The sequence below is a fragment of the Bombus huntii genome, chromosome 8, assembly GCF_024542735.1.
Source record: "Bombus huntii isolate Logan2020A chromosome 8, iyBomHunt1.1, whole genome shotgun sequence".
Taxonomy (NCBI): Eukaryota; Metazoa; Arthropoda; class Insecta; order Hymenoptera; family Apidae; genus Bombus; species Bombus huntii.
The window spans coordinates 15,704,120-15,724,372 of record NC_066245.1 but is presented as its reverse complement, the minus strand read 5'-3'; the positions used below and the strand labels follow the sequence as shown (position 1 = coordinate 15,724,372).

General features: G+C 33.4%; 1 protein-coding gene across 5 annotated transcripts in view; it reads left to right on the top strand.

The window, feature by feature from the left end:
• LOC126868678 (rho guanine nucleotide exchange factor 11) overlaps positions 1–20,253 on the top strand; it is a 34,410-nt gene that overhangs the window by 5,593 nt on the left and 8,564 nt on the right. For 3 of the 5 annotated variants that reach the window (XR_007690684.1, XM_050624417.1, XM_050624418.1), the window contains exons 3-19: positions 482–531; positions 754–811; positions 5,259–5,497; positions 5,608–5,829; positions 6,457–6,705; positions 7,374–7,655; positions 7,729–7,818; positions 7,915–8,028; positions 8,116–8,214; positions 8,294–8,386; positions 8,459–8,652; positions 8,743–9,032; positions 9,149–9,325; positions 9,492–9,545; positions 15,977–16,112; positions 16,528–16,609; positions 16,835–16,887. Coding sequence is in view for 4 of the 5 variants with exons in the window: in XM_050624417.1 (XP_050480374.1) it covers positions 482–531; positions 754–811; positions 5,259–5,497; positions 5,608–5,829; positions 6,457–6,705; positions 7,374–7,655; positions 7,729–7,818; positions 7,915–8,028; positions 8,116–8,214; positions 8,294–8,386; positions 8,459–8,652; positions 8,743–9,032; positions 9,149–9,325; positions 9,492–9,545; positions 15,977–16,112; positions 16,528–16,609; positions 16,835–16,887 (2,482 nt within the window). In the remaining variant the exon portion in view is untranslated. Of the gene's footprint in view, positions 1–481; positions 532–753; positions 812–3,857; positions 4,072–5,258; positions 5,498–5,607; positions 5,830–6,456; positions 6,706–7,373; positions 7,656–7,728; positions 7,819–7,914; positions 8,029–8,115; positions 8,215–8,293; positions 8,387–8,458; positions 8,653–8,742; positions 9,033–9,148; positions 9,326–9,491; positions 9,546–15,976; positions 16,113–16,527; positions 16,610–16,834; positions 16,888–20,253 lie in introns of those variants that run through there. The other 2 variants (XM_050624420.1, XM_050624419.1) reach the window with 2 other exon arrangements.

The following is a 20,253-nucleotide window of genomic DNA, read 5'->3' as shown; positions in this document are numbered from 1 at the left end:
ACTAATTGTCCTGAGTAATATAAAGTGATGACATTTCATCGAGTTATATTCAGATACTTAACACATTTACCACTAAAATTAATTTATTTAATTAATGGGATGTAAAACAATTTAGGCTACGTTTAAACCAACATTGTAATGTATGTTTTCACGATAAAAATTTTATCTTTTAAGAAATACTATCAATTTATTTACAAATAACATAATATAAAATCTGTGCCAATTTTTATATAAAGAATTTTTTTCAATGCACAAAATTTATAATGGTTCACATACAAAATTATTTTTGCATCATGTCTGTATTTGTATCAGAAAATTATTCAATCTTTATTCCAAATATTGTCTGCAAATTGTAAAAAGTGATAGAAGTTAAGGTATAATTTTGGTTAAGGAAATGGTTATTAAATTGTTCGCAAATTTTTCTAATACTTAAATGTCTCGATAAAGAAAAGAGTTAAAAGCAAACAATGATATATTGTAGGCGGTGCAGCCGCGAGAGCTGGCCTTCACGCGGGCGACAAAATCATCAAGGTGAGCCTATTTCGAATTTACGTTATCACAAAGTAACACTAACTAAGATATTTCCAGTGAAATTATCGAGCGAATGTAAATTATGAATCAAAATATTTATTTTTGAAAATTTAAACGATCAATAAACGCGTACCATGTGCGAATTTAAATTACTTGCGTCTATAAAATGTGTATTTGCTGCGATATATTTTCACTATTTATAACCATGATTGGTATTTCCAGGTTAACGGCGTGAATGTAATGCAGTCCACGCATACGGATGTTGTACAGCTCATAAAGTGTAAGTTTACATACTTTCTTTCTTTTCTACGACCTCTTTTTTGTTCTTTCTCTTTTATTTCCAAGACGTGGGTACGTTATTTGGCAGCGAAACGGAATAAATGTTTCTCTGTGAAGAGACCGACATATTATAGAATCGGACACTATCTAAATGTTAAAACGTTTCAAAGTACTTTTCATTATCAATAGCGGAAAGTATCAATTCCGTTATAGAGAGATTATAGAAAGATCTCGGTTTTGTACCAAATGATATTCATTATCTTTTATTCTTTAATATAATCAAAATTTGATCGCTTAATATTTTATTAATAACAATATTATTTCCTATTCTAGTTTTCCTTTATATACTCACGAATACAAAGGGGAAGAACATTTTTTCTCCATGATAGGATTTTCCCGTCGATTGAGCATTTTTACGTAGTCAGTCTAGTAAACTTGTAATATAAACACACATGGGGTAGTTCATACTTTCTAAGGTATTCTTATGTGTCGTTGATCATCACAAGGGGTGCGTATAATTCAATCTAGCTTAGTATAGGCCAGGCCATTGACCTGTATTTTATAAAAGTAGATAAAGTACTTAGGTATTATGTTTTAAAAGAATTATCTTCAAAGTAACAAATTGAGATAGAAGAGTAAAATGGTTAATTATTTTTAGATAATAAAAGCATCTTGTATTTAGAATATTAGTTAGATATTAAAAGAAAGAAATGAAGAAATTGAATAAATCGTTGTATATCTAATAGAACTATAATTGATATCTTATTGATATAAATGATTCTCTGAACAAGATTAAACTGCAATTTAATTTTATTGAATTACATTACGATTCATTTATTCTAGATCTCACAAAACTCTGTTCAATTAAGCGAAATCGAGAAAAAGTAGAGTCAAACTTCATATTGCTTTTCAATGTTTTTTGTTTTTCCATACTCAAACTGGTGCTTGATCAAAACCTGTCGGGGTATATATGCCTGGAAAGCTTTTATCGAAATTGATCCGTAAAGCTCATCGATTTGAGCGGGCAATGCAATTTAATTTGAAGCTGTATCACAGACATTGCGTAAAAAAAGAAGGAAGCGCGGAGGCTTGCGAAAGGAAGTTCATTCTACGTGTAGTTAGGATAATCAACGTTTGAGTATGCGAAACTCCATCGAGCAATCTGTCTCTGTCTTTTCTATAAATTAAAGCAAGTATCTAGAGAGATATGTCAAGTGCAGTGACGCATGACCAACGTTTATATATTACAAAAAATCGAAAAAGAAGAGTTAAGTTTGTTTGTTGTATTTGAAAAAAGAGACATTTATAAAGATCACGAATGATTGTCGGTGATTTTATCTTGGATATACCGACGTCAACGAAGCTTCTGTGGCGACGTTTCCAGTGATGTAAGCATGCGAGTTTATAGCGGTGACGGTTGGTTCATAGAGTCTATCTTCCTCCTCCTAACAATTCAGGTACAACACAATGACTATAAACGTGTCTTTTCCATCGTAGTTTTAACTGTGCTGTAATTCCACAAAATTCTATTACGTTTCAGGCATAACGCGTGAACAAAATGAAACGAGAGTTGTTTCAGGTTGCGTTATTCCCTCTTATTTTATCACGTTGCGATTAGTTCCTTGAGATACTGAAGTAAAATAAATTTCTTTGTGTAGAAAGCAAATAGTTTTCCTTTTATGTCGTGTTCATTTGTATATTTGTATTCACTCTGTAATCATTATTGCTAGCTAATAATTCAAAAGTAAAATAAATAATTAGAGAGTTGTAAAAGAGTTTGTAACATGTAAAAGATTTCGAAACCGGATGCAATATGTCGCGTAATCTAACACTTTTTGAATGTGAGATGGTGTTGTGTATCCAAATCTAATAACTTTCCAAAGTACGCTAACTGTCCTACTTAATCATTTCATAAGGCAGCAACTCTTACACGTATTCAGATTTCGCTAGACTCATGAATATTTAAAATCGATCCAATACAAACATTTTTTAACAAATACAATAAAAATCTCATTTGCATACCAAATCATAACAGTATACCAAAGTTTGTGAAGTTTTTCCGTGTAATAAACGCACTTCTAAAGATGTATCGGTAAAATAATTTGGATTTGGAAATTAGAAAACTTGCAGATGTTCAGCGTGAGAATTACCGAGAACAAACAGGGTATAGACTAGTATGAGTATTTTAACGGGAATTAACCGTGTTAGAACGTTTTACTGGTTGAAGTAACTTTTGTCTTGTGAAAATAAATAAAGATAGTTTTATGAGGAATGGCGTTCATGTGCAGAATACGAGAAGATCCTTAACTGACCGTTAAATCACTGCCATTTACAGCTGAGTCAATCTTTCCTTCGGGATTTTCCAAATCATTATGCTAATTTGTATGACGTTTCAAGTACTCAATCATACAAAAAAATGGAAAGAAAGGTCATCTTAATTTTACCAGATATAAAGTTTATATAAAGTTTCAGGAAAATTCTAATCTTTTAAGAAGAAAATCCAATCCTGTATCATAAGCTTTTTTTTTTATTTTATAAATTAAAGTTCTTTGGTTAAGAAATTTGATTATTAGGTGTAAAAGGAAATTATGTGCTTCCTTATCGTAAACAAAACGTATCTTCATTCATAAAAATTGAAATGTTTTCTATAAAAAATTGTCTAAAAAAAATAATTGAAACTAAAAATAATTACAGCAATACCTTGTAATAAAAGACAAAAAGTAAACTTTGCTGAAAAACAAAACACACACGTAGGAGATTTCCATCGTTACGATAGGAAAACATCCGTAGATCTATTTCCTAGTAATTCCCAGTTATCGAGATTTTTACGTTGCAGAAACGAATTATAGTATTAAAGTGGGTTTACCGAGGTGTTATAGCATATAGTCAAATGACGAGATCTGGTCATATATCGAGGATTAGTCGTGTACGCGCGTGTAAACATAAGAATCTCGTCATTCATATTAATACACGTACCTGGGGCCAAGTTTCTCGGTACGAATGTCTTTACTGCTCCACGTATCGCCTCGGTCATCGCCAATCGTTTTACGCAGTTTTGCAGACGACACGGCTCTCGATGCGCGTGATATCTCTCCGTGAAACTGTACATCCTCGAATCGCTGATACCAAAATTTCATTGAAAGATCGATTTACCGGTTCGAACGTGTTTGTTCTCGTCGACGTTGTGTATCTATATGAAGACGCGAACCACGTATGACCTCAGGCAAGCTTGGAAGAAAGCTCGTGCGAAAGCGTACTCTGGTATTTTCAGCTTCTTCTGAAACGTTTACGTTCATGTTCGCAATTATGTAATTTTACCGTTAGGACACGGATTATTGTTCTTTGGAATTTTACTTATTTCTCGTACGATCATTTGTGATTCCTTCGTATCAGAGAAACACGAAATTGCATCCTGTTACAAACTGTGTAAAGTTGCAGGTTCCTCGAGTAATATATATATTCTCTGAATCCATAAAAATGCAAATATTTGGCAAGTTGTGCATATTTTCGGAGTGCTTGTTTAGGCAACAACTTTGAGGAAGAGATACCACGATACACTCGCGTTTTCGAAATCCAAGCTGTTGTTGCGGATTTGTATATCGGATTTGAGATTTTGATTATCGGTTTTGTTAATTAATTTTCTGATACGGATATGCATTTCCAGAATTAGAAAAATATAATGACGTCATACGTCTCAGCTGAGCGTAGGAATGAGTCATTGACGGCGTAAGCAGAGACTAGATTTGTAGTTAGTTCTATATAAACATTCTATTCATGATAAATGTATTCTGTTTACATTTTTATTCGCTATTACAATTTTTTTTGTCTGATAAGAGATCTAGGAATTCTTTTATACTCTGCTTGGATAAGTAGTTTTAGGTCTATCGAAAATTTGTCATCGATAAATTTTAACAGTTTAATCCTTTACAAAGTATATATATACTCATTGAAGAATATTTTAATTATAGCCACGACCAAGATTACTTTCAATTCTTTGCTTACAAGTTTGCTATATGACTTTACGATTTCTTAATGAACATTTGGTTGTCGCAATAGCGTATACACAACCTGTACTTTTCAGATTACTTATCAGATATTGCGTATCAACGATCGCATGATCGTTTATTAAATACATACAAATAATTAAAAAACAAAACACGCAATTTACATTAAACATAAAGGCATGTCAAAACCTTAAAATCAGTACAGTACAATATTACTGATGATTTCAATTGACAAATTTTCGTAATTACGTAGTATTTAGTGTACACAGATTATCCATAGAAAACATTTAATAGTCGAGAGGAATCTAAATTCTTGTGAAAGAAAATACAAGTACTGACTGTTCGAGCAAGTCTCAAAAGAAAGGTGGAGGGTCAAACGCGGGGGAAGGACCGGCGGAGGTATGCGAAAGGTGACTAATCATCGTCCTTGAACCCTTGTTGCAGCTTCGACGCAGGTGGTACTGACGGTACAGCAGAAGCCAGTTGCAACGAATAGCGCGACAACGACGGCCACAGGGCTGCAAGTTGGTTTGGCGGGTGGACACCAGCGACCAGTTAGTTTATCAGCCGGTACCACGATGGTATCACCCTCGCAACCGGCAACTTCCTTACTCAGGGCGTCGACTGCTCCAGCGACCGGTGCACCGTGTAACGCACGTATTACAGGACCTCAACCCGTTGATGTAAGTCGATATTTTTTGCTTTATTTACGAAGGGATTTATGAATTGGATTCGATAACTTTTTAATATAATAAAAGTATAATATAATACAAATCCTGTTCTTATATTTTAGCACGAGAAAAAACGGCAATTGGAAACTCAGCGCGTTCATACATTCCAGCTTATGTTGGAGAAAGAACAAAGTTACGTTGATAAGCTTCGCAGCGAACTCGCGAAAGCTAGTACTGGTAGTAGTAATGTTAATGTTGTAGCACGACAAACAGAACTAGCGGGCGCCGAAAGGAGGGTACGCACTCTGCAGGACCAACTAGCTGCTATTACAACCAATGAACAGGTATGGTTTTTTAATCTTACGGTATGCTTTAATAATATGTTCAAGTTACTTTGAAAATTTCTAATTATTGCATTAATATCCTGCATTAATTTTATACCAGTAAACTATAATTGTTCATTGTTCATACATATATTACATCATAAATATTATGTTATTATTCATAATCTTATTCATAAAGACGTGAATTCGTTTTAACGCTTACATTCATTAACATTTCTTATGTCCCTATATATTTTATTGTGTCTTGCTTTTATGTCAGTGTTTGACAGTCCCAGTTTATGTTATTCAGTGTATTAAATAGTTGCTCGGCATGATATTATTGAGATGTTTATTTTTATGAATGGAAAGCATAATGACGAGAGTATGAATATAAGTTTAATCATTGATTATTATAGTAGTTCGGTAATCTTTGATATATTTATTAGTAGCTTACAGTATATTATGATAAACAACAAGAAATAACAAAGCCTATGTTCTGCTTTTATACATATATTTTTTGAGCTGTATAGATACAACTTTTATACAATGTGTGCTTGTATTACAATTGAAATTTTCAAATGCAGCCATATAGGGATGTATTTAAGCTTTTGCTAACTTTATCTAACCAGCTTTTGTTGTGTCTTACAGCTTTGCTCGTTGGTAACAAACACCTCGTGTTCCCCGGGTTATTATTCACCCTTAAGTAGTAGCAGTGGTGATGTACCACCGCCTCTACCATCTCGTAAATCCTTGTCCATGCAAAGCCTGTCTCCGCCACCATTGCCTCCCAGACCTCCGCCTACTACAAATACGCACCACGTAGCCCAGTTGGAGCTGGAGCGTCATCTGTTGACTCATTTAACGCCCTCAACCACCAGTCATGGCATACCTAACTCTGTAAGTAGTTTAATCGCTAAGTCATTAAATAAATAATTTATATCAATGTATGCATGGTAAAAGAGAAGTACCACAGAATCACAATGTGAATACCTTTAACAGATATTTATATATTGGATAATTTATACTTTTATATTTTAAAATATATTTTATAAATATCATTCCTATTAAATTTCATATCATTTAATACATCTATCACAATTATGTTAAATAATAATCAAGTACCTATGTTATAATAATACTTTGTTTTGCTTCTTTTGCAAATACCTTATGTGTAGTTCCATCAAAAACTTATGACAAATATTACATTTCAGAAACTGTGCTTGTTTATTGAAGTGTTGCTTGAGTAATATATTTTATTAAGTAATGTATTTTAAGTATGTTTGTGATATGTACTGAAATATACTTTATGTGATCTAAGAAAAATTTATGGTTATGCAGTATGTACCTTTAAACATTGTCTGTTAAGTATATGTTTTATTTCGTTTACTGTGATTGCAGTGTTTAGCAATTCTTATGGTGTGTGGTATGAAATGCATATAGTACAATTTTATAGTATTTCTGCATAATGAATCACTCAATATTCTAGTTTATTCTTGTATTTAATTTACTGATATAATGTTCTGATTATCTATTATTTAATAAATAAGTATTTAATTTCCTTATAGCTTTCACAGGGTGCAAATTTGGGTTCCTCAAATTCACTTAATAAACATCAACGAACGAAATCCAGTCCAGAACAATTGGGAACAACAACTATTTCTCCATCAGAAGCTAGTAGACGTTTAATAGCATCAGAGTCAATGAATGATCTTTCTCCTCCAAGGCATGTAAGGCATAGTGACATTGATATAGATGAATTACCTCATATCACTCCTCCAGGAACTCCACCTCCACCATATCCAGTTGCTAGTCCAGGAAACGATACCTCCAGTTCTACTATTAACGATGTAAGTTTTTAATCGAAAAGCTGAGTTCCTTAAATAATCTGTGATACTTAACAATGTATTTTTCCTTCTTTAGACAATATTAAATGAAGGCATTCCTGGACTGCCAATATTACAGCAGCCAATTATGTCAATGGAAGACGATGATATGAGTGATCAAGAAGTTGTGAGTTTTATAAATTTTATATATAGTTCTTTGTTTTTAATTTTAAATGAAATCATTCATATGGATTCATAATTGCTATGTTAATTGTCGTTGTAGGGACAGTTAGAAGACCATGGACCATTCAAATCTTTGTCTCGATTATGGGGACATCATGCACACCTTGCTGTATTTATTAATTATGTTTTGTCAAACAGCGATCCCTCCAGTCTGGTAAGTATTATGTCATATATAGTGGTGATGTCTTCGAATATTGAATTTTATTATCCAAAGTCAGTTTAAATTATTATATTATTTTAGTTGTTCTACTTAGTAACGGATCTGTACAAAGAAGGCAATGCAAAAGAAATGAGGAAGTGGGCATATGAAATTCATTCTAGTTTTTTAGTACCTGGTGCAGTAAGTAATTTGAAAAAGATATCTTTTTTCTCTTGAATATATGGGGATCATATTTAACTCAAAACCGTTTTATATATAGCCTCTCCGTCTGCATAATGTAGACGAAAATGTAGCACATGAAATAGACGACGTTCTTTTAAAGGAATCTGATAAGGAAGAGATTCTACGAAAAGTATGTGTTATGCAAAAGTATATACGCATCGTTTGCCGGATATGATTATATAAAATATTGTATTCTTGGCAGATATTTTGGAAAGCTCGTACACGTGCAAAAGAAGAGCTAAACGAGCAACTTGCAGACTTTCAACAAAAGAGAACTGCTGGATTAGGTACGTTATTTGGTCCAAGCGACGCTCAGTTGGATGAAAGTGCATCTGATAAGGCGCGAGAAACAAAAATCATAGAAACATACCTCTTACCCAAAATGGAGCCTTATTTGTAAGTTCATTAACAAAAAAATATACATAGTTTTAATTCTTAACATATCATGGCATATAGCGTTACATTATTATTTATATAATGTTTCAGAGAAGATATTGAAAAAGAACACGTAGATTTGCGACAATTCACAACAGCAGCTGGTTTGGCAACAATATTAACAAAAATTTTTCAAGTTCGACCAGTATCGCTTGATCGAGTACCTACTTTTGTCGCAAAAGATAAGTCAAATCTCAAAGCCCGCCTGCTTACAGGAAAAACAAGAAAAATGACAATCAGAGGTCATCATTTTGTAGCTCATCAATACTTTACTATTACTTATTGTAATCATTGTCAACTTATCATTGGTGGAATTGGACCTCAAGGATATTTATGTAGTGGTGTGTAAATTTAGATATAGATATTACTAAATTAAAAATTAGAAAATATAAATTTGAGATCACGTGTGAATATCGACACAATTAAAAATTGAAGCAACTTTTCCATTTTGTTACAGATTGTTCTCTAAGTGTTCATCGTCAATGTGTTCGAGTAGTAGAAGAAAATTGTCCTGGACCATTGGTTAGAAAGGAAAGAGGCAATGATCGTATAAGCAAATTGATGGAGCGTATCAGGCCTGAAAGGAAACCACCATCATCACACCATCATCATCCTCAAAATCACATGTTTCATGGTAAATAATTCGAATTTTACATTACACTCTATGACAGAAATATTTGTTGTACTGCTTCCCTTCTATGTACACGTATATCGTAAATAAATGTACAAATGTGAATTTTGTAGGCTTCTTTGTCTTTTAATAGTTTGTTTTTATAATATAGGATATTTTATTGTTACAGACAAGATTAAAAGGAACGAGGAAGATACTGGTACATTGACTGATGGTGAAAATGGTAAGTTTGCTACTTGCATTAAACTATTAAATGAAATAATATTAGAAAAATATACTTTTAACTGCAGCAATCGTATAAAACAATGGAGTTTGTAACTACATACGCCGTTGCGTTAACGTTATGATTTATTGTTTAATCATTTATTGTTTGTTGTTTACAAAGTTTTATAGCTATATTTTGTTCCAATCAAAGGAAATAAATTTTGATATTTTATATCTCGTAGTATACAATAACATATTTATTGCTTTATTTTTAAATATATGATAATATACTAAAATTTTTTAAATCTCATGATAGTCAAATATATTAATTCATGGAAAATCGACAATAAATCTTTTTTTTTTCATATTATATATAAAATAAGAATACGTCTATATTAATTAGTTCATTCGTTACATAGCGTGATAACTTACCAAATGCTATTAATTTTAGTGTATTTCTCAGAACAAATCTATATTTTGCACCGCACACGATGCACCATAAATAATTTTGTGCTGACAAATACAAGTATACGTACTTTGTTCAGAGTGACAAAGTACAAATAAATTCAACTTTTCGTTAAACATACATTTTCCACGACGATAATATCTATATCAATTCGCAATGTTTTGTTGTACATCATACTGTCGTTGCAACTTACGATTACGTATGCTTGTTTAACTATGTAAGTGTGATGCCTATATATTTTTCTTCCTTTTTGTTAATGTTATCCGTTATCTCGTAGTTTACTGTCTTCATTTCGAATGAGGCGTTCCTTGACGAACGCGTCAGCCATTGTTAGGATTGTTTGTCTCGTCGGAAGCACTTAACATTTATTGTAAATTAATGATAACTCTCATTCTCTTTCATTAAAAAATAATTTAAAGCATATCGCCAATGGTGAAAGAAGTGTAATGAAGTTAGTTGTGCAAAAATTCCCACTTGAAAAATTCGTTGAAAATTGTTTGTTACGACCCTCGATGGTTCTTTATCGACATCCTCTCCTCAGCCTTTTAAATTGATAGTGTGTTGGCTTGATAAAACGTTTTCGTGAATATATGCAAGTTTTGTAAAAATACATCGATTCGCTACAAAAATATTAAGGATTATTCCACGTTTCTAGTGACGATTCTATCGAAAGTAGTAATTATTTTATGTAATGTTATGCGTATTAATAACAATATTTTCGTGTTCTTTAATATTTGTACAATCGTTTAAAAGAAAAAATTAAAGAGAAGAGTGTCAATGTTGAAGTACATAATCGATATTTCATACGTTTGAGACGGAGTGTAGGTTTTTATCAAGTTTCGTTGTTACAATAATCGCGTTGTCCGATAAGGAAGTTTCGCAAAACGAATTGTGTTGGTTGTGCACTGCGCTCTTTTCTACTGAATTTATAAAAGAGAAGAGGAAGGAAGGAAGAACAGAGAAGAGAGGAAACCGCGGAAAGAGGCCTAGAATCACAACCACATAGATTTGTATTTATATACAGGGTGTATAAGCAATTTGCTGTTTGCTTAAAGATAATACGTATAACTATCTTACAAAAACTTTCTGTTGTAAGTTTTCTAAATTGCACATATAAATTAAACGAGTTACACTTGTAACAGTTCAATCATCATTTTGTTAACTTGTTCACTTATTATTTTTTTACTGCTTATATTAATTTTCAAGAATTTTATAATATTTAGAGAACCTTGTACATGTTATCACAATCTATTCTCTGTTAAATACGAATCCGCAAATTTCTCAAAAGTATCCATTCATAAAACCAACGACTACGTATACAAAATTAACGAAAAAGGGTCTCAACAAGCCACAAAGAATTCCACAGCGATCACTTTTCTCATTAACGTTTCTACGCTCGTAACAAACAACGTAAACAAGTAAAATAAAGCTGGGGTCTGGCAAGTAGTATCTCTCGGCGCTGTAAGAGGTAACAGAAGAAAAGTTGAGCAAGAGAGAGCTACCCTTTAAGAGAGACTTTAAGTACATCAATATCTTGAACGTGAAGATCGTCCTTGATGTTCCCCGAGGGTTAGGTCGGAGGGATTTGAAAATCAGAATCACACGCACACCCTGTACATTCGTGAATACACTTACGCGTGAACGTAGTTGTAAAACGAGCGGGGGGCGGTCTGGTGGGGTCTAACCGGAAACCAACGGCAGTCTCCGAGGAAAAGAAGCGAGAGCGGCTTCAAGGGAAATTAGTGTCAGCTCGGTTGTTGCCGCGAGAAGTAGAGAAACCACCCCGATTATTATTTTCTCGGTGGTGAAACATCGAGGTGTGCACATGGTCGAGGTGCAACAGTTGCGTGATCCCTTGCAGGGGGAACCGGACTGCAACCCTTACCCAACGACCACCAACCCCTCGCCCCTGATCGCTGGCTTTGCTAGCTTCAGGCTTTCCTCGGGAAGATGCAGGAACAGATTCAATCGGAAGCTGAAGGGTGACGGTAAAGATGGCGTGAATATCTAATAATTCATTTGGATCGAAGAGCCTCCTCTAGGCGGCGCGTTTTATTGTATTTTTTTCTTCTTTTTGATAATTACGTGATGCTAGTGACTAAACATTCTGGTTTTCATTATCGTCGTTTCGATATCATTATCGGAACGTTCATGAGGAAATACGAAGATTACCGAAACAGTAAAGTTTGTGCTGATATGTATTTTTAAGTGAATACTATTGTTAAAGATCGTAGCGATAAATTAATTTAGAAAAAGAAACTAATTATACCAATGTGAATAGAATTTATCAATATAGAAGTTCACTATTTAATATTTGATTATGAGAAGTTGTAGCTTGTAACTTTTTAGCGTATGTCATGTTTCACATTATGATTCATAAACTATTGCAAGGAATCACAGTTCTCAGAATCAGTTTTTGAAATAATTAATTAAATAATAACGTATCTACTAAACACGAATGGAGATTCTTCGAATTTCAAATGGATTCTACAATGAATGTTTGGATTCGCGAGAAACGTTAGAAAAATATATCAATCGGAATAGGTTCGATAGTGGTGCGCGAAAAAGTAAGCAAAGACAAAGTTGCAAAGAAAACGAAGCTGAAAACGATCAAGCAGAGAACCGTGGTGCCACACATGAGCAAAGGCTCATTTGCTGGTAAAGTTTGGGAGACTTTTGCCGCTGTGAGAAAGACACGCGAACCGAGCAAAATTATAGAAACAGCTTTGATCGTTGGTTTGGATCGTCTAAATGTATCAACGTGTTGTGAAAACGTGAACGATAGTGTATTCTACGATGGGACTGATTCTTCGAGCAAGCCTGACGACACCGGTTTGAAGGAAATTACTGGTGTAGAGAAAGAGACAGGTTTGTTTCAACAGTTCTCGTTTTGTCTTTCGCGTCTGCCAAATAAATGTATCGGATGAACGTGAAAAACGAAAAATCAGAAATCAAACAAGAAGATCGATATAAAATCGAAAATCAAATTTGAAGTATTTCTTCGAGTCTTGTAACTACTTCTATATGATTCGCGATATTTTTGAAGGGATTCAATTTGTTTGGTTACTTATCGATCTTTGCAAATTTTCATAAAATTGGATACGTTCTAAAAGTTTTGATCTGTACGGCAATGGTAAACTCTGATTGATCAAATTTTTATTAGTAACATTGAAAGTTGTGAACTTTCGGAAGGAAATGTTTCTGTGGCGCGTAGGAACGTTTCGCTGGAGTCGTAGAAGTTAAAAACAGGAATTGCCAAGCTTTAACAAGCCACTCGGTAGAAATTCTTGCCGCGTGTTGCTCGTCAGATACGTTCATAAATTTTCACTGCGTCTATAAAGCCAATATTGAAGATGATATGGGTGGCTATTTTGTCCTCATCTTTGGCTTTTCTCCGGCAGATATCTCATGAACGGGGAACCTTGCGGCTATACAAATACTACGTGTCTAGACAAAATTAGACCAGAATGTACTGGAAATCGCACGCAGTCATGTAGACGGATTGTTTATTTTTTGCATCTATACATGCTTCTTCGTGATTTCATTGAAGAAAAACATGGATTTCTTTCTCGTAAAGAAACATTTCAACCTTTGAATTCACTCTTTCATTAATATAAATTTCATCGTTCTGTATTGAGTATATACAGGCATAATTATAATGATCATGCTGTGATGCAAATTATAAGTATTCACGTAGTTAAGGATGAAATTTGGAATATTACAGAAAAGTATTTTAAGCTTATATGAAGATACGAGTATTTTGGTCCCGTGTTAAATATAATACATTGATAATTTTTATGATGAAATATCTAAAATAGTTCGAAGCAACTATCAAGGTGTAACTTGTATATAAAATGCAGAGTACAAAACAGAGGTCATACATTTAAGTATTGTTTTTACAAAACTGGTTAATTCTGTATGGTAAAGACATTTTCTTTCTTTTCTTTATCTCAAGTTCAAATGGCAACGTATGATATATTATTAATATAATAATTAAATAATTTGTATGCAAAAACAGATTTTAAAGATTTCTAAGCTATGAAAAATTGTTTCGTATGAAAAAGATTTTCCGATAGTTGGATCGCCAGTTTTCATTTCTGACTGAGTGACTTTATTTGAATGATGATTGTCATTTGCTGTAACTATGTGGCAAGTATGCGTTGAAACGAGAGGAAAGAAAATAAGATAGATCTTGTGCGGCACGAACGCAGACGGCAACGACAACAACGAAGAAGAAAACGGGAAGGAGGGGCCCACAAAACGATTTCCGGCCTCTGCGACACGCGCCTACATCGCCCTATCTAAAAATACTCGAGACTTAAGCTTTTCCTTCGTTGCATCCCCTCAGCATACCTACCCCTGCTGATCTATAACTATCTGTCTGCTTACGAGGTTCAAGAACACCAACTTTTTTACGATGCTATTTTTAGGCGGTACCGAGCCTTCATTGGATATTTATTTAGCCATTTAACTTTTTTCCAGTCAGCGAAATGTTGACATCGGTGGTCTTTGATGATATTACGATTTCACTCGGATTATTTGACCTCCTTCCTCGATCTTCAAACTTCACGGGGTTAGCGATGCTTAATCATCGTCCATTTGGTCTTTCAGATAATTTAGGAAAGGAATTGTGACAAACGTTAGTTAAATTCATATTGTTGGATGTTAATCTGGTGGGTGACAGCCTTCCAGACCTCACGGCTGTAACAAAACAATTTACTTATTATCGAATAATTGTTTAGTTTTCTTTGAACGGAACGAATGCGAAATTTTCTACGAAGAATCTTAAATCGGCGATCATAGACGGATATAATACTATACACTCGTGTATTCAGTCAGCTCAAAAATACCTATTTAATGTAGCTGATTGCATGTTGTCTACAGTTAGAGAATTACGTTAGAATTATGTTCCTTTGATCGATTTACGGTATTTTATTGACGTGATAAATCGATTTTGATCTGTGTATTTGCTTAGCTAGAGATTAAATGTAACCACCCTCTCCGCACACGTTCTCATGATCTGCTTTTACCCTGAACCGCATTCCTTACCTGATAAGCCTCCACATACGACTGGATAGTTGGAGAAATGCCAGACATCATGGACCGTGTTAATTTGATGCTTGCTGGCATCAAATAGACGAGTTAAATCGAAATATTCGTTTCATTTCCATTAACCCTGCGATAGGAAGATTCTTTCGTATTATTATGTGGAATTTCTGGACAAAATTAGTCATATCTTTATATTCGACATACTCTAATTTGTGGAAAAAAAAAATCGAAGAACAGCGATCTTGTCTAATTATCATGATTGCCTCTAATCGATTCTTCAAGTAATATGCACGTTAAATTCAATTACGTTTCTTTTTTTTTTTTTTTTTTCAATTTATACTTAGTACATTTATTACATTAAGTTTGTGTGAATTTTACAAGTTGGAGAAATTTCTATAATAACAATGAGTATTTAGAGATCCATTTGTATTTTTAAAACGCTGTTTATAAATTTAATGCATTTTAAAAGAACAGTATATCCGAGAAGGAAAAGTAAGCGTACAGAAGTATAGTATCGAAAATCGATAGGTTCGCTTGTAACACACCTGCGATGGCCTTTTTTATGGTGCATTCATGCGAATCAAAATAATTTAACTATACTGTGTTACCGATTCTGTTACACTACGATTTCTTTATCCTATTAAATGCTTTCATTTCTTAACAAAAACGGAAGATAAAATAAACGCGTATTGAAAACTACAATCGATTCTTCTAACGCTCTATTCAAATTATACTGAAAAGTCTAGAAGAGTCTTTGATATCCTATAAACATTATGTATAGGAAAAGTAATCTATATAATATAAAACAAAGTTGACTGAATATAAGTGAATTAAAATTGAGAATATATTTATCGGCGATTAGCCAAATTAGTGTATTAGACTAGTACAGATATCGAAATAATTAATGAATACGTTCGTTTATTTCATGTTTTTAGGAGAGCATCGCGGGGGCGTTATAGCCGGAAACACGCGTAGTAGTAGCGAAAGAGGACGCATTTCCGCTTACAGCGGAGCCTCCGATCACGCCGATAGTATGGACAATCCTTCTTCGCGGGAAGATATTTCTGAAATGTATGCACTTCATACTTGCATGAGATTGCTAAAAAGAACATTTTCTTTGAATTGCTTCAACCCTGTTCTATTGATCCCTATAATAAAAAAAACATGTGCAACTTATAGGAATTCTTGTAACAAATCCTTGCGTTTCTTTTATTCGTATTTCGTCACGACAATTTTTTAAATCGTTCAACGATACGAGCATCTTATAGAAATTTGTTTTCAAATTGTTTTCATGCCGTAGTTATCGCATCAATTTCATAACTTTGTATTCATAAGATCCGCATTATTTTTTCTAACATGTGATTTTCAAAGTGCTTTGATTTATTATCATAGTTTCATCAATATGTTTTCATTTTATTCATCGCAGTCCTTCAGCTGATTTTTGTTATAGACATTAATTTATGCTTTATTAATTACGATTACTTAGGGTGCAGCAAAATATTTCCAGTAAGCCAAAGACGTCAAACATAAACAGGTCTGAAAGTTACAAGGAGCGGATACATCACAAGGTAAGAATTTCAACAACTTTTATTTCGAAATTTTTCTAGCGTGTAACGTATAAACAGATGATTCGTGGAACGAATTAAAATTTCAAGACCGGAAACATCGTTTGAGTTTCGCAAAATTGATTTTTACATAAGCTTCGATGAAACGAGATTTCATTTCGGACGAATTAATTTAGTATTTATCGTTGGTATATATGTCTGAGTATCATGTGACTGTTTTCGTTATAGCGACAGTTACGAGAGAAGAGGAAGACCAGCGATCCAAATCTCTCCAAAACAAAGTGAGTAGACAATGTATTTGATATACGCATGATAATTGATAATACGAGTGAAAACTCTAATTTCCTAGCTATAAAAATTTGAGTTTACTCGTAGAATTTCGATAGTTTATTAGATTTAATATTTCACAGATTTTCTATAAATTTTATTTTAACGAAATACGCACGCTCTTGTCGATGCGAAACGATAAACTATTTCTCAAATTGTTTCTACTGCTCCGTCAAACTGTCACTGCTGTTTTATTACGCAATTGTATAATTGCCAAAATAGAAACGTTACGAAGTTCGGCACTATTTCTAAACGAATTTGGATTTCACATTGATAGCTTGCGTTCCCTTTACTGAAAAATATGGGTCTACTCTATACGATTTCATTTTATTGAGACTGTTTATAAATTTATGAAGCAACAATATATTAATTGATCGAATAACATTTAACGAACTTTCATCATTTTACTTTGATTATTCTAATTTGTATATCCTTCCTACCTTCTCGTGCAATTTATCTGTGAACCCTGAAATATACAAGTTTGCTCAATTTCTTAGTGAAAATATTTAATAGCGATAAAATTGCATATATAAAGATTGTATTGCTTGATGATATTTCTTCAGGCATCGTCATTTGCCGTCTTGTATTTCACGTGCTTACCTGGAACCTAATAAATATAGGGTATAACTGTAAAATCTTAAAGTTAAGTAAGTAAGGAAACTACCTAAGAGGCAACGTATTTACGTTTCCCATATTTTATTCGAATATTTCATTGATGACATGTTGACCACAGACGGACAGAATAATCTATGCCAAAATAATAAATTTTAAATGTAAGAAGTAATGGGAAAAAACATCATAAAGATTTGTTTACCTCTATATTTTACTATCTTCGAGTATTTCATTTTTATGTAATATTATAACTGACTGACTTACCAAAACTAGAACCTACATTTCATTTGTCAGATATATTCCTTTACATCATCTCCTTCGTCATATCTTCATAAAATTACATAAAAAGCCATTCGATTATCTTATTTTAACAGTATAGTTTCGAAGACTATACATATATCCACAATTTCAACATATCCTAATCCATTAAATATCTAATAAAGTCCTTAATACCTCCCTTTATTTCCTGACAAATTCATCTCCTCCTTTTGTTCGCCCATAATATCAGACGCGTGTTTGATCCGTAGTTCAAAGATCAGCTGGAAAGTCTATTCCCGGCTTTTCACTCGGGCCTGGAATTTTGCAGACACACCGTGTATAGATTTTTGGCAGAGTCCTCCGGTTCTTAACCGGCGACTTCTCGTTTCTTGACGCTCTAGATCCACGTCCACGTGCAAACAGCGCAGACTCGACTCGTTGCTCTTCCTCTGGCAAAGGTGTATATGCATGCCAGTCAGAAGACCTTCAGTCTGACGTTAAACGTTCAATTCCGCGGGTAGCTATTGCGTCGCTTCGACAGTACGAAACACCCACGCGTTCACCCGTTCCGTTTTCCCGAAACGCATCGAACATCGATTGTTGTTCCACGGTCTCGTTTCGCGATTTCCTTCTCTATGTCGACTTGACTTTTACTTGATCGTTTCTAACGATCACTCGTGTTGTCCGCGAATCGAGATTAAACTCATTGGGGTGTCAAATCGATCGATTTGTTCTTCGTGTAAATTGATCGAACGATCGCATTTTTTGTGCCAGACAAATTTTTAACTTCGTACATTAGATTATATAATTGTTCGAGGCTGTGATGCATATTATGATCGATCCAGTTGGAATTTTAGCCAATAGTACCGACGGCTGAAATTGGACTTTTGCAGGGAACGAGAGTAGGTTTTCATTAATTTGAAAATAAACAGACGATGATTGTGAAACGTTGGCATTATTTAAATATACAGTAATCAGAGTTGAAACGTTGTAGTGGACGAAGTTAGTTTTTAATTTACGTTTTTTAATGTTCGAATAAGATCAGGGGATCGATCGATTTCATTTGACGATTAACTTTTGTTATAAATTACAGATACTGCAAAATATTTTAGTAAAGAACCTTTCTTAATTTTTTGGACAGATGATTTTAACGATATCATAAAAATTTCGAGTCTCTATTTGGTGACTTCAATGCCTTTTCTTCGGACAATGTATATTGAAATTTTTCACACAGAATTGTTATATAAAGATATCCTGTAATATAGTAATATCGTACAAGTCTATACTTCTATTAGAATTTACGTCCTAATAAAGTAAAAATTGAATTGAAAAATACAATTCGAAGTTCAACTGCTTCGAAGTTCAAATCCAAATTTTCTGTGAAATTTAAAGAATGGAGTAGAATAACTATAATTGTACAAAGCATTAGCGCCACGAGATAAAAGTATTTAAATTAGTAAAATTAAAGGAAGTGGAAATTATTCCTAAACTACGCATATGGATGTCACTCGTTTTAATCACACACAACATTGTCACTTACACGCTATACACGGTGTTATAAATTGTTTAATCGTAAATTTCAGGAATTCTTTATTAAAACGTTTAAATTAAAAAGAAAATAGATATCTTGTTATAATAAGTACAATATTATAATAGAATGAAAAAAAAACAAACGAATCAATTGACCATACCGACATTTCACAATCATTTATGGTTCCAGTTACAATTTCTTTCGTTGTCAAAAATTTCCAAGTTATTAGTACTTTATCGAACTCACCTATTTTATCCTATTAAAACCAACTAACTAACTCGTTTATTCAGAATCCAAAACTTTTCATTCCATTTTTTAGAAACATATCTGAACAGTTAAATTGTATTTCGCGAGTTGTTCATCCATTATCAGTCTATGAAGAACAATAGGTGCATACGAACGATGCGATGTCATTACGATCTCGCATTAGCGACGCTGCGTCAATGAACATGATAACGCACTTTGGAGTACATACAATTAATTGTATTTTAGTTACTTCATAGCATGAATAAAATTGAACATTTACATTAAACAACAAGAATTCGTTGTTTACTATTTACCTAATTTTTTTTAAATTGGATTGAAAAATTTATTGAAGCTTACATTTCCTTTATTACGAAACTAGATCCATCCTTTCATCGGTATTCATCTTTAGGAGCAAATTTCTTCGATAAAAAATTCAAAGAATGTTCAATACTTAAATTCTGCATACCGATAATGTCTGCAATTTTTTATTATTTTACAATTCTACAATTGTGACGTGCGTTACAGTAGTTTTAAATCTACAGCATCTGAAGCATCGTTGCAATTTTTTATTAGTCATTTACAGCGGTATACATTCGTATCGCATTATTGGAAATGTAGGTCGAATCACATCAGCTTGACATGGTAGTGACATCGTATCCCTCGTGTGCAGGTA